The sequence below is a fragment of the Sitodiplosis mosellana genome, unplaced genomic scaffold (assembly GCF_009176505.1).
Source record: "Sitodiplosis mosellana isolate CC-2019 unplaced genomic scaffold, AAFC_SMos_1.0 Smas_scaffold_6167, whole genome shotgun sequence".
NCBI lineage: Eukaryota > Metazoa > Arthropoda > Insecta > Diptera > Cecidomyiidae > Sitodiplosis > Sitodiplosis mosellana.
In genome coordinates this window covers 407,615-420,794 of record NW_022601408.1, presented here as the reverse complement: position 1 = coordinate 420,794, position 13,180 = coordinate 407,615, and the positions used below count along the sequence as shown (strand labels likewise).

At 33.9% G+C, this 13,180-nt stretch overlaps 1 protein-coding gene across 6 annotated transcripts in view; it reads left to right on the top strand.

Annotated features, from left to right (window-relative positions):
• The window catches only part of LOC129575576 (FH1/FH2 domain-containing protein 3), a 29,035-nt gene that overhangs the window by 2,400 nt on the left and 13,455 nt on the right, over positions 1-13,180 (top strand). For 3 of the 6 annotated variants that reach the window (XM_055459385.1, XM_055459388.1, XM_055459390.1), the window contains exon 2: positions 11,743-12,141. The exons of 1 other annotated variant lie outside the window; for it this stretch is intronic. In XM_055459385.1, coding sequence (XP_055315360.1) covers positions 11,953-12,141 — 189 coding nt within the window. In that variant the 5' untranslated portion in view covers positions 11,743-11,952. Of the gene's footprint in view, positions 1-494; positions 11,391-11,742; positions 12,142-13,180 lie in introns of those variants that run through there. 2 more of the 6 variants (XM_055459389.1, XM_055459386.1) reach the window with 2 other exon arrangements.

The window sequence follows — 13,180 nt, the reverse complement described above, 5'->3', positions numbered from 1 at the left end:
GAAATGAAACAACAACAACGTCAACACTAATAATTTTCTGTCTTTCGAGGTATTATTTTAAAATGAAAAGCAATGAAAAATTGTCTCTCTAAGAATAAAAAAAAAATAAAAAAAAAAAATTGTGCAAAATATAAAGAGATCAGCAACCGAATAGTTCGGTTGCACAAATGCTTGAAAGTGATTTGCTTTTGTAGGCAAAATTGATTTCACAATTATTCGTGAAAACGATTTGCTTAAAAAATATTGTCATTCGATTTATTTGTCAATTTTGTCAAAGGAAATAGGAATAAAGGCGCACAACTTTTTAGAAACAGAAATATAGGTCGTTTCAACGAGCACGAAAACAATAACGGAATTTTATGATCAAGTTTTTTGTTCGTGCTGTTGGCTGTGTTTGAACTCGACTTTTCGCAATTTTCGCCACAAAACATAAGACATTTTGGCAACTATTCAATGCGCACTAATTTCATCGCAAAGCAGTACGAGATTGATGACTTAAGCGAATGGGAGATAGGAAGAACATAAACAAAAATAAATCTATACCGATGTAGAGTTCAAATGCACGAAAGTGGCCGTACAAACCTACTTTACGCGGATTTTGCATTCACAATTATTTAAATTAATCTTTCCGCTGTTTGAGATATTTGTGAGCCGCAAAATCTCCAAAATTCACCGTCTTGACAAACTAGGTCTTTATCATTTTGGCAAATCGTTTTGGCATTCAATTAAATAATGGCAAACGTACAAACAGTGTCAAACATGTGGAAGAAGAGAAAGAAACAATGGACAAAGTGAAAAGTGATAAACGGGGGGCTAAGCGGTTTTCAGATACTTTCAGGTGTATATCAGCATGTTTGTACGTCTTAATGTCACCAAGATGTAGTCAATGTATTTAAATTCGGTTTTATATATAGCATCTCATCATCAATTCAATTTGTCACTGTTATATTCTCTTTCGGTTACTGGAAAAATAAAATTTAGAGGGAAAAATTTTGCAATCGCTATTTGTGTATTTGCCGCCAAAATGATAAGATAAGACAAAAGGAGCCTTGTTATGCCATCGGCATCACCACATTTTTTTCTCTCGCAAAAACAAAAACGGTATATTAAATAGATTCCACATGTAGTAGAAAACGGTTATCTTAATCTTTCATATAAAGTGGAATCAGCACAACTGATTATATCGACCAATGACAACAATAAATACCACAGTCATAGGTATTGTTCTCATTGACTAATTTGCAAATTAGTATAGTTATTACATCGGAATTGTTTCAACACTGCGCAAATTTTTCTAAATTTGAGTCAATTAATAAGTAATAACCAGCAGGCAAACGCCGAGCTTTTGGCCCAACTATCTGGATACATTACCCTGTTTGTTTATTTTATAATTTAAATCTTTTCGAACAAAATGTCTACATTTTATCAATGAATTCGTTGTCAAAATACGCAGACCTCCGCATAAGCTATTTAATCTATCTTTTTTTGTAAAACACACACAAAGTGAGTTAATCGAATACGATTATTATCGTCATAGATACAACATTTTATAATATTTGCAAACGAGAATTGGCAAGAACCAACGGTAGTACTTTGGCTGAATTTGACAAAGTCGTGTCAATTTTATCAGTTAGGAATTTCAGATATCTATGCAATGTGAACGGACATGTTGGATATACGTGAACGAACGTACAAACAATTTGAATATCAATCAAATGAAACTGAAGTTACAGCACTTATGAAAGAAAGCTATTCCGTCCAGATCAATTAAACCGTTTCAATAATGGGTGAACCAATAACATGGTCTAGCGCACGATTTTCACATTAAAAAAAACGCAATCGATGATGACAGACAAAATCACGTATAATATGCACGATGCATAATGATTTTGGACAAATGGTGCGAAAAACGAAATTCAAATTGTCTCTTCCAAATTCGTTACGTTCATATATTGTGAGTAAAATGAGCAAAAACATGCCGTTATGTGTATGTGTGTATATGTGTACGTGAGAGTGTGTGATAAAATGTGAGGAATTCAAAATAAAAAATGTGTTGCGATCGATGAACCGGAGGCGCTGTTTTCGCCAATAATTTTCTGCCAATTGTTGGAGTAGTTATTTAAACAAAATTGTCCTAATACCAACATACACATTTTTGCCAATCAAAATTAGAATTCACAGTAGGTGATTTTTTTGCAGTGTAATAGGCAAACGTGTTAATTTGCGGTTTCATCTCTTTTTTTCTCTATTTTTTGTTTTTGTTTTGCTCATGTACCGAAAAAAAATTGACTAAATTTAACAATTTATTCTGTAAAACCTGCTGCGAATAAGCAATATAAAAGATACAAATAAAAGACGCAGTGTTATCACATTGAATTTGGATTTGCATGAACTGTAGTTACGTTTATACAATACAATAATGGGTGCACGAACAGATTTACATTCACAGGATATTACGAATCAAAATGCATCTGATCAGAGATTCAATACACTGTTTAGCTTGATTAAATCCACTGATGAAATATCGTGATTAGTGAAGAAAAAAAATATCGAAATTAACATAAAAAAAATTAAATTGATTTCACAATGAAGCTGGTGAAAAGGTGAGAACGAGAGAGAGAGAGAGAGAGAGAGAGTGAACTGTCGTAATCACATTCAATTAAAAACATGCGATAATGAAATAAAATGCACGAAACTTAAATAATTTGTGGATCCAAGGAAATTGTGACCAATCCGGAAAGAAAAGCCGAGATTTTTTTCTCTCAATTGTTCCCTGAATTTGGTGAATTAACTAAGTTCGATAGCAATAATTTGGTTCGAATCGTAGACTATTTTTTTTCTCTATTTTCTTAAAGCCCACATGTTGCCAATGGGAATGGGAAGTTTATGTTGGCAGAGCAGTCTCTGTGGTTTGGAGGGAAAAAAGATGCGCAAAATCTATTCATAATAACTCACTTTTATTATCCAACAGCGCTGCGTTGTATTTGAAGTTAATTATTGAAAATAATCAGCGATTATTACTTCAAATGAGTGTGTGTTTTCTTTGTTCAATGTTCAGTTCACTCGCACAAATCATGGTTGAGTCTTTCTAGTTTTTTGCGCTGCCACGATATACTAGATGAACTTTTCTCTAAGTGTTTTTTTTTTTTCTTAAAAAACAACTTTCCTGGAAATCAATTCAGTTTATGAGCGTATCGCAAGTATTCAAAAACTTAAAGTGAACGTGTTACAAATACTATTCGAACATAAAAATTCTAAATAGGTAAAGTCGTTCGTTCACCTCACACATCTGCGGGAGAATTGTGGTGATCTCAATATGTTTTAATTAAAAAAGGCCAAGCCAATGTGCTGTATTCGTTTTCTTTCTTCTTTTTTCTTCAACACTTCCACCAAGATGCCCAAAAGATAATGTCTCAATTTGCACCATAATCACAATGTTTACTATTTGTTCCGTTTTGTATTTCCATGTTGTTTTCTTTTATTTTGTCTCTTTTGGATCAAGGTACGCGCGCAGAGCGTTCATTTCTCTTGCTGGCATTTTTAATGAGACTCAAAGTGTTACATATCAAGACTGTGTGTACGCGAGTATGGGGCTGATCAATGGGCTATCGCTTGTATAGCACAGCGTTAATTACCGTTAAATAGCATACAATGAAACCCATGAAATGAACCTCGCACACAAACTACCCATAACGAAGTTGTTTTCATCTATGCAAACAAAATTACAGCCGAAAAAAGATCAGCGTATTTGGTGGAAACGTAACAGAATGTCATAAGCGATTTTTTTTTCTCGTTGTTGTCAATTGTCAGCTATGGCCATTAACACCAAACAACCTTTTTATATCAATGGCAATGCCTTGTAAAACGACGAAAATTAGGCGCTCTCTTGATTTGTTGTTCCGCGTGAAATCGACGAGTTCAACTCACGTATCCCATGTAAACACACTCCCACTTATTCATCGATGTAATTGAGTTCGTGGAAGAATAGCGTAGATTTAGTTTTTCTTCTCGTTTCAATCGAAGTGAAAATCATTTAAATATTTTGCATTGAAAATTCACAAACGCATTTACCCAAATTGAAAAGAGTGCTCCAATTGCAGAATAGTTACGGAACGCACGGGCTTGAATGCGAACATTTATTCCGAATATAATGAAAAAGTCGTGCTTTCTCCCGATACTATCGCCAATATTCACACATGTTTTTTTTTTTAAAATGTAAACATAACTATTATTAAAATACAATCGAAAACATGATTTAATTGGATTAGGAATAAAAATTTCACCTCTCACTATGATGGAAAGTGAGATGAAAAAAGCATCATCATTCTTCGAAGGCTTGCGATACAGTGAAAAAGCCGTCAGCCTTTGTGGAATGATGAAATGCATTGGCAGCCAGTTTGATTCTTTCGCATCAAAATTAATTGAGAAAAAAAATTATTCATTTTCACTGATTGCACTCTGTCACTTTGTTTGTTTTCCACTAACATTTTTCATCATCAGATTGATTCAATGATATTTTTATCATCTTTATTGAATTCTTCGGTGGCTAAGGTGAAAATTATTTGCATTGATTTTTCTGTCGGAATGTGTGTTGTTCCATCTTATCGAATTTAATGATGAAAAAAAAAAACAATGTTTGCAAACATGCTGAGTTTAAAAAAAAAGCTATACGATAGCGTGCAAGTAGAGTTGAGTTGAATTGTAGTGAAAGTTTTTCACATATGCGATCACAATGAAAGAAAAAAAACAACGCTCCATTGTTTTTTATGCGTATATCAGACGTGTTTAACATATTGAATGCCATCTTCATCGTGTTATAAGTTTAATTTCTTGTTTATGAGCTCGCGTATGCACGCATCGATATTACATTTACTTGTTTTGCTTGTAGCAAAATGTGAAATGCATAAATTAGCAAATGCTTTGGTTGATTTTCATGTTTTTTTCCCCTTATCCCGCCTTTTTTCGCTATTTGTCGCCGGTGATACCGTTTTCTTTTTGTACGTGTTTTTCTTATTTTTTCACAAAGTGATAATTTTCATGTAATAACGCTCATATAATAAATGCACAATGCCATCACCCGTAATCAACAAAATTAGCGGCACACCACCGACAAAGGAACATGGTTCGTTGCTAAGATAGCCATGGAAAACGTGCCAACACAGTGTTGTTCGTGCTATTACGATGATGCGTTCATTTGTCTCCGTTGCCAATGCAACATACTGGACCAAAGCAGATGAGAGAAATAATTGGCGGCTTATCGAAATATGTACGTTGTGTACATTCAGTAAACGGCATTTGTGACATTCAAATCATCAATTAACAGCAGCATCTCAATAACATTTACGCATTTTGCGTTGTGCGTACGGTTGTTTGGTTTGATTGTCTTGTTTCTGCTTTCACGGTGTGTCCCCAGCAGCAATAGCTGCTAAGATGACATAAGTAACAATAGCGGTCGATTAAAAAAGAAATACACATACTACAATTGCATTTTATATAATGTGGCGCTTCTCCGTATGCTCTTATAAACATGACGATACATTTGTTTTTATTTGCGAGAGATGTTTTTGCTCACACTTCATACGCGGATCATGGATTAAAGTGACGTGTTTGAATACGGTTGCGAAGAATTTATTGTCAACTGGTACGTGTGCCGCTTCTTGTAGCCGTTCACACTAAAATTCCTCGGTCATTTTCCCCATTTGGCATACCGGAGCAAGTCGACTAAATTCAAGTAAGACGAACCACAACAACAACAACAAAAATCATGCCATATAAAATGGCATTCGGACGGAAAAAGAAGCTCCGCGAAACAACATAAATCGTCTGCATTTCACCCATTGATTATTATCGATTTTAATCATTTATTTTTCTTGCGTCTTCCTTTCAATTCTTCATAAATGAAAGAAGAAGAAAAATAAAAGCAAATCCGCTAAGAAGACAGTAAATGAGGGGAAAAAACACGCACGTGCAAATACCTTTTTTTCCAATTATTATTTTTATTTGTGGAATTTCTCCATTTCATTTTATCATATCGATAGAATGGGAATTGTTGCTTTTGCAGTTATTGACGTTATCGTTGTCATTTCAGTTCATTTTATCAATGCAAACAACAGTTCAGTTCAGTTAAATTTAAATTGGGCTATGACCGAATCAACATCTGTCACATAAGTAAAGTAGAAGAAAAAAAAAAACGGTTGGAAATGTGGCTATGATGCGATGTGATTAAAGGCTTGAAACGTTTTAATTCCAATAAATTGACGTTATTGTGAGCAGTGCATTTAATAACAAATGGATGTAATTTATGTGATGAAAAAAAACGAGACAATGACCAGCGTCAGCCATTGTGAATGCAGATTAATCTTTTTGCCCGTTATATGACCGCATAATTTGAAATCGAAACGAATACAAAAAGAAAACGAATACGGACAAAATTGAATGGATGTGGCATTTTCTCTAGAAGAGATTGAATAAAGTAATAAAGCGTTAATAACTTAAAATTATTTTGCATTCAATTTGCTTAATTTGACTGCAACAAAAGTGACTAAATAGTACTGACGCTACATAGCACATTTTACCACCTGGACCATTTGAATTTTATGAACAAGAGAACCGACATTGTTCGCCGTGGAGATATTCAAAATCACTTAAGATAAACCGAAAAAAAATATAAAATGAAAAAGAAAACGAAAACGGGGAATGTCAAAGTGAAGCAAATCACCTTATATGCTCGTAGATTTATGTACAAATACCGAAGTCGCGCTGTTGTTATTCGGCGTAACTGTGGTCCACATGCAGTTCATTCTTTTTCTATGACTCACTTGAATATTCCAGATTTTGTTATAAGGCGCATTCGGTCACAGCCGTATAGTTAGCATTTTAACATGGTTTACGTATGCCTTTTGATCAACCGAAAGAATTTTCAGTTGAAAAATCCTATTTCGGATTGATTTTTTCTCTTATCATTTGGAAATTGTTACCTAACAAATTAAGAAGCATGGCTCTCTGCACTATATTGTATTCTCGGCTATTATGATGTTTCATTTGAAAGGCTTTCCTTTCCATAGTATTTTAATGATGACCGCAATATTTTGACTTAAAAAGATTCTCTCTCTCTCTCCCTCTCTCTCTCTCCTTCTTTCTCGCCTAAATTTGATATTCTAACCGAAAATTACATATCAGCGAGTCAAAGAAAAAAAATTGATGTACACAAGTAGCCAAGCGGTTAATCAGGAAAAGAAAAAAGTCAAAACCGTCAGAATTTGATCTCTCGATCTCGTTATTTGTTCCGCGAAAAACAGTGTTCGAATGTACGAATTGAGCTAATAGAAACGCCAGTAACTGTCTTCATGCAAGTAGGAAGCGTTGCCATAGGCAATAGTTATCGAATTGGAAATTGTACAATATACTTGGAACATTTTCAAATAGTTCAGAGCAATTGAATGTACGGATGATGGAGTAAATCATAGCAATCATTGTGCAATTAGTTCTCCAGTAACTACACAAAAAACACACACAATTTACTTGTTTTTACTCTATTCAGTTTCAGTGTTCTTTTCTCTCGTTCTCCGTCAGTGTCGCTGTGTCCCATCCGCAACAGCTGAGTTCTATAAATAAAATTCACGTTTCCAATTCGAAAATCAAATGAAGCGTAAGTGCAAAGTTTCGATTGTTGTACGAGCAAAATAAGAAGAATTTTTGTAGAATTCCAGTGGTCAGTAGGAAACAATGAATTTTTACCTTTATTTGAATACGTGTGCTGGACGAAAGAAGAAGAAGAAGAAAAAAACAATGAAGACGTTTGAAAACATACGGGATAGGAACACAACATGAAGTTTGTTGTTCGCAAGAACGTACGAAGGAAAAAAAAACCAACAATCGCACATATAACATGATTGCACCACTAATGTCGAAAGAACTTTTAATTTACTCGATTTTTTTTTCATCGCTTACATGCTTTGTGTGTGAAATTCGCCAGGTTATAGAAGATGTAGTGGTCACGGAAGAAGCGTTTTCTTATGACTGGGCACGAACATACGTTTCAATTTCTATCACAGTATGCAAGCCCTGATGTTACAAAAGATATTGATCACATAGTCATGATCAACTGAATTCTTGTTCAAGCCATTACTGTTGTGTAATAATAAATCGAATTGTTTTACTTCATTTGTGTTTTTTTGGTCTCTCTTCGAGAGAACACTGAGAAGAAAAAGTGATCATAGCTTAAGATCGAATGAAATTTGTGATCAATTTGCGCTCCAGACTAATATTGTGTGAATTCTATATTCAAAATGGAAACATTTTATGTACACAAATTTACAATTTCAATTGAAATTGTTGCCAACCAATTGAATAAGTTCAAGAGTTGTCCAAGTCGAAACATTTTGAATGGGCTAATTGACACTGATACAAATAACGGAAGTAGAATTGAATTTTAAGTCGACGATACAAACATGTCAAAATCATTACTTACAACAATTGTTAGTAGGTTAATTTTTTCAATGAAAAAATTTAGACGATAAAAAACAGGGCAGGTTCGTTGCTTGGTAAATTTTGAAATAATTCCTTCTACTACAGTTCTATTTTTTCAAGAACATTAATAGACTTATAAAACCTTATTTTCGTACGCACGTAGCTAAGCAGAGAAAAAAGAGATCGACACATTGATACTTTTGTCGGAACTAAATTGCAAACGAAAGAAAACTGAAAATAAAATCCATACAATGCGTGTTCAATATGAACAGCACGATTAATCATCAACACTCGTTCTATGTACAACTTTTTCATCTCGTTCCAACACATTTGGCATTTTTGTTCGATTTTCGGAGAAATTTAATTAGAATAAGTTTCGCCGCGTTCAATGGAAACACATTGAATTTAAAAGGCCATTGAAAAAGAAAAACTGAAAAACGTTCAAAATTTAATACCATCATGATTAGTCCAATGTCCGAAGAGTGATGTGTTCGATAATTTTTGATCGACCATTTATAATAACTTGCCTAGTATTTATGATGTTCTAAAATTGAATGTGTTTTTTTTCTAAATTCATTGAATTCATTGTTAATATTCAGTTGATGTTATTCCCATGAATGATGGATCAAATAATATGTGGATTTCATATATTTCGAATGATCATCTTTAATTTCAATCGTATATCTTTCTTCGATATAAAATGCGACAGAAACGTTTAGGATAGGATATAATTTCGAATGGAGTCAGAAGTCAGTTGAATAATTTTGATGAATTATACAAAAAAGAACGAACACGGCAAAAAATTTGAAGACAAAAACCAGTTATACTGCAGAGAAAAGAGTGAAAACGAGAGAAAGAATAAAAAAAAACGACATCTTATTGTACATATAGTAGTGTATAGTATAGTATATGTGCGCGATACCATTTGGACTGGCACATGAAATTTCTATTGTTATGAAAGAGAGCGTTCATGCTCCTAAATTCCGGCATCATACAGTGCAACTTAATCAGAGCTCACGTTCCAAAATCAAATTGTTCACATCGTACCTGGGTTTATATAAGAGATGCCGATTCAGTTTCCGAATCGGAAATTCCGGCAACAGAAAAAATGTGCAGTTTCGAAGCGAAACAATGGTAATTCGCGGGTAGATGCAGTTCTTCAAGCCCTGAACCATATGAGGTACGAAGCAATGTCGCCATTGCACATAATTTTATTGAGTGCCAATGGATAGAATGGAGGCGAAGGAGGTAGGAGATTGTAGAACTGTGACAGAGAACTTACTTCTCTACCTATATATTTCACAAACGTGGAGATTAATGATATTTTTTGCTTTGTTTCAACTGAATGCTAGACATTCATTGTTAGAAAGAACATACATTTTCATAACAACAAACATATATGTATTCATCGCAAAGCACATTCGAGAAGAACAAGATAAATTAATATTCACACTCGCCTCATTTGCATCATTGTGATCTGTGTATTGTACTGTTATTCGGCGGAACCGCGTAAGTTGAGCCATGAGAGAATTCTAAAATCATCGTAGACGAAAATGTTGAAATTTAATTTATATCGAATATCATGACGCCGAGTCTTCGTGTGTATTTTTCACATTGACATCAATCGACACGGAACGACCATTTAATGGAACATTTGTTTCTAATCAATGAGGAAATGCACTTTTAATTTCAGATTGTGCGCATAATCTGGTTCGGCATTAAATATTGTATATGAAATGTTGTGTTCTTTCCCTTCTCACTCTAATAAATAGAACGGCGAATATATTTGAAATGATCATGAAACTGAATTAGAACAGCAATTTCATTTTTTAACTGTAATAAAATTGAAATCAATTTCATTTTTCTCTAAACGCGTGAGATTTTTTGCAAGATTTACATACGTAAAGTAAATCGCTTTTACACCATCGACTTTACTGTCGGATACTGAACGTACCTGAAATTTGAAATAACATCGCGTTCGCTACACCAATTATATTTTCCACTCATGCGGTCATAAAACTTATGACCTCCTTTGAACATTTGCCTCCGATTTTGGAGGAGAGAAAAAAAAACAAATCCGCGGCTCATTACATTGACGTTATGGAACGAAATAGTTGATTTGAATTGAAAGCAAATCGGAGTAAATCATTGGAACAGCTCAATTTTCCGTACTGAAAATGTGATTTTGGCTGCAGTTATTTCACGTTATATGTGAATTTATTCGAATATACGAAAAACCGAAATGAGTGCTTTCCACATCTGCACATCATTGGGTCAACGATGAAAAGCGAAAATTACGAGAAAAAAGTGAATCTTCAACACTTCTTCATCATCAAATGTAACGCTTGGTTGGGTTTCAGCAATCTGATAAAAGTATTGCGTTATTTTCAATTGAGCCGCAACGAAATATAGTCTAATCACTTCTTCAATTCGTCCAACATTCGAAACATCTTCATTTCTAATCAACCGAAATGAAATATAGAATTAATTTTTCGAAAAAATGTTGAGAAAAATGTAGCAAAAGCAGTAGCAAACAAATGATCAAACGAACGAAAAATAGTTCTGATTGGAGTTTTATTCAATTCAGAGTGAGACGATGGTGAGATTTATTCTGCTTGGTCTTAAGATTTTCGATTATGTATAAATTCATTGTTACGTAACAACAACCGTTGCGAATGCTAAATTTAATGGTCGGAAAAGCAGATCACAAATGACAAATAAATTTCGTTATAAACGCTAACGCATATATGTAAAGTGAAACAAAGCACTTTGTTGCTGCTTTGTTGTCTTTCGTTTTGTTTTCTTCTTTTTATTGGCATGCTTTTAAATGTGTATCATCGTGATGTGCCTATGTGTTTTCCTCCGCATTGACAATCCGTTTTGCTCCGTGCACCAAATCCATATAAATCATAATCAACCACGTAAGTAAAATATGTAACAAGCATCTGTGTTTTCGTGTTTTCCGGTTGTGTTTTTGTGATCTTCTATTAGGCTTATTTCAGCACTTATTACGTATTGTTTTCTCCTCTCTTTTTTTCTCTCTTTTTTTGCTGTAAAATGACATGGTAGTACCGGTAGCTGTAAATCTTCCTCTTTTCTCTTTTAGTTGGTGCAAAAAAAGTATTCGCTTGTCTTTTATTCTTCATACTTTATTTGCCACTAGTTCCTTTTATGTGTGATGGAAACAAACAGCCTTGCTTGTTTAGCAATAAAAACGCGTATATCGTTTTCATGACAAAAAAAAAAAAACGTTTTATTATGTTTGAATTGTAGTTTTTGTTAAGGAATCAAACGCATATCGACATCAAATGCTGATTTTATATTGGATGAATGGGACTAAACGACTAAACAGTGTAACAAAAATACAGGAAAAATTCACATACATGATTGTGCAATTGTGCATTGACAACAGCAACACAAAAATGAGTGAATCCGTAAACATTTCCCAATAGACTTAAATTACAACAAATAATACACAACAAAATGATTTTGAAAATGGAACCAGATGAATTATTTACGATCAAAGTACAATATTTGGCCGATACTGATCCGTTCAATTGTTTGTCAATGTATCCAATACCATCACGAGCACCAACATATTCATTCACCTATTCATCACCTTTGGCAACTCAATTGGGATCAGTTTTGAGGTTATTGGGAGCACCACAACGGGTGAGAGTCTAATTTAGTTTTATTAGTAGAGCAAATGGATACAATCTAAATTTAAGCAGGAGATGGGATGTGCCATCAAATTACAATTATGAAACAATGTATTCGTACATGATGCGTTCTGAACAATTTAATCGATATGAACATAACTATTTAATGTACGAATACTCATGTCGGTGTATGAAAATCATCTTCGACAGTTGGAATTAAAATTTTACAAACCGAAAAGATATAGTTGAAGTCATTTCGAATCGGTAGCGACCATAATTTGTTTTTATAGAATGAATAAACAAATGAAATACTGCAAATTGCTGTGATTGTATAAACGGAATTCTTAATTTTTCCAAAAACTTTCTCTACGAATATGTTCGTTTTTAGTGGAATATAGTAACATTCGAATAAAGAAGAAAAATTTCGACTATTGAAATGATTTTATTACGACGTTTTGCCTTTCTATCATAAATATATGTTAGAAAGAAACTTAAAATATTGAATGAACTGATAACAAGCAAAGAACAGGAATAAATTGTTTCAGTATGTTTGTGTGTGCGGCTGCCCGCGTTGTCAAATAATTAAAAACCAATGTAGAAGTTCTACAGCAGAGGTGTAGTGTATTTGCAACGATTTGTCTTAGGTTGAGTCGCTTTCGTATGTTGTGTGCCGTCATGTATACTGTCATTCACTTGCAACTTTTTCTCCAAACTGACTTAAATTGGAATATTAAGTACCTGTACGGGCGGCAGCGTTCACTAACTACTCAAACAATAAGAATGTCTCGCACATATACATGAGACACGAAAACAATGGAAGCAAAATATCAAGAAAAATCGTATCACGTGTCGTCATCGCTCGGACGATTGGTCTTCTACCATCAAAACGTGTAATGTAGTTTCAAAGCCAGCACAACGAGATGCTGACCAAAGTTGTTTTATTCGTATTATTGTTCTCGTGCATCAAGAATTTTAAATGTCTCTTGATTTTTCCTTCGGCAATACATATCTAAATTGATGGTTGCATGTCTAATTTAAAAATGTTGGTTTTC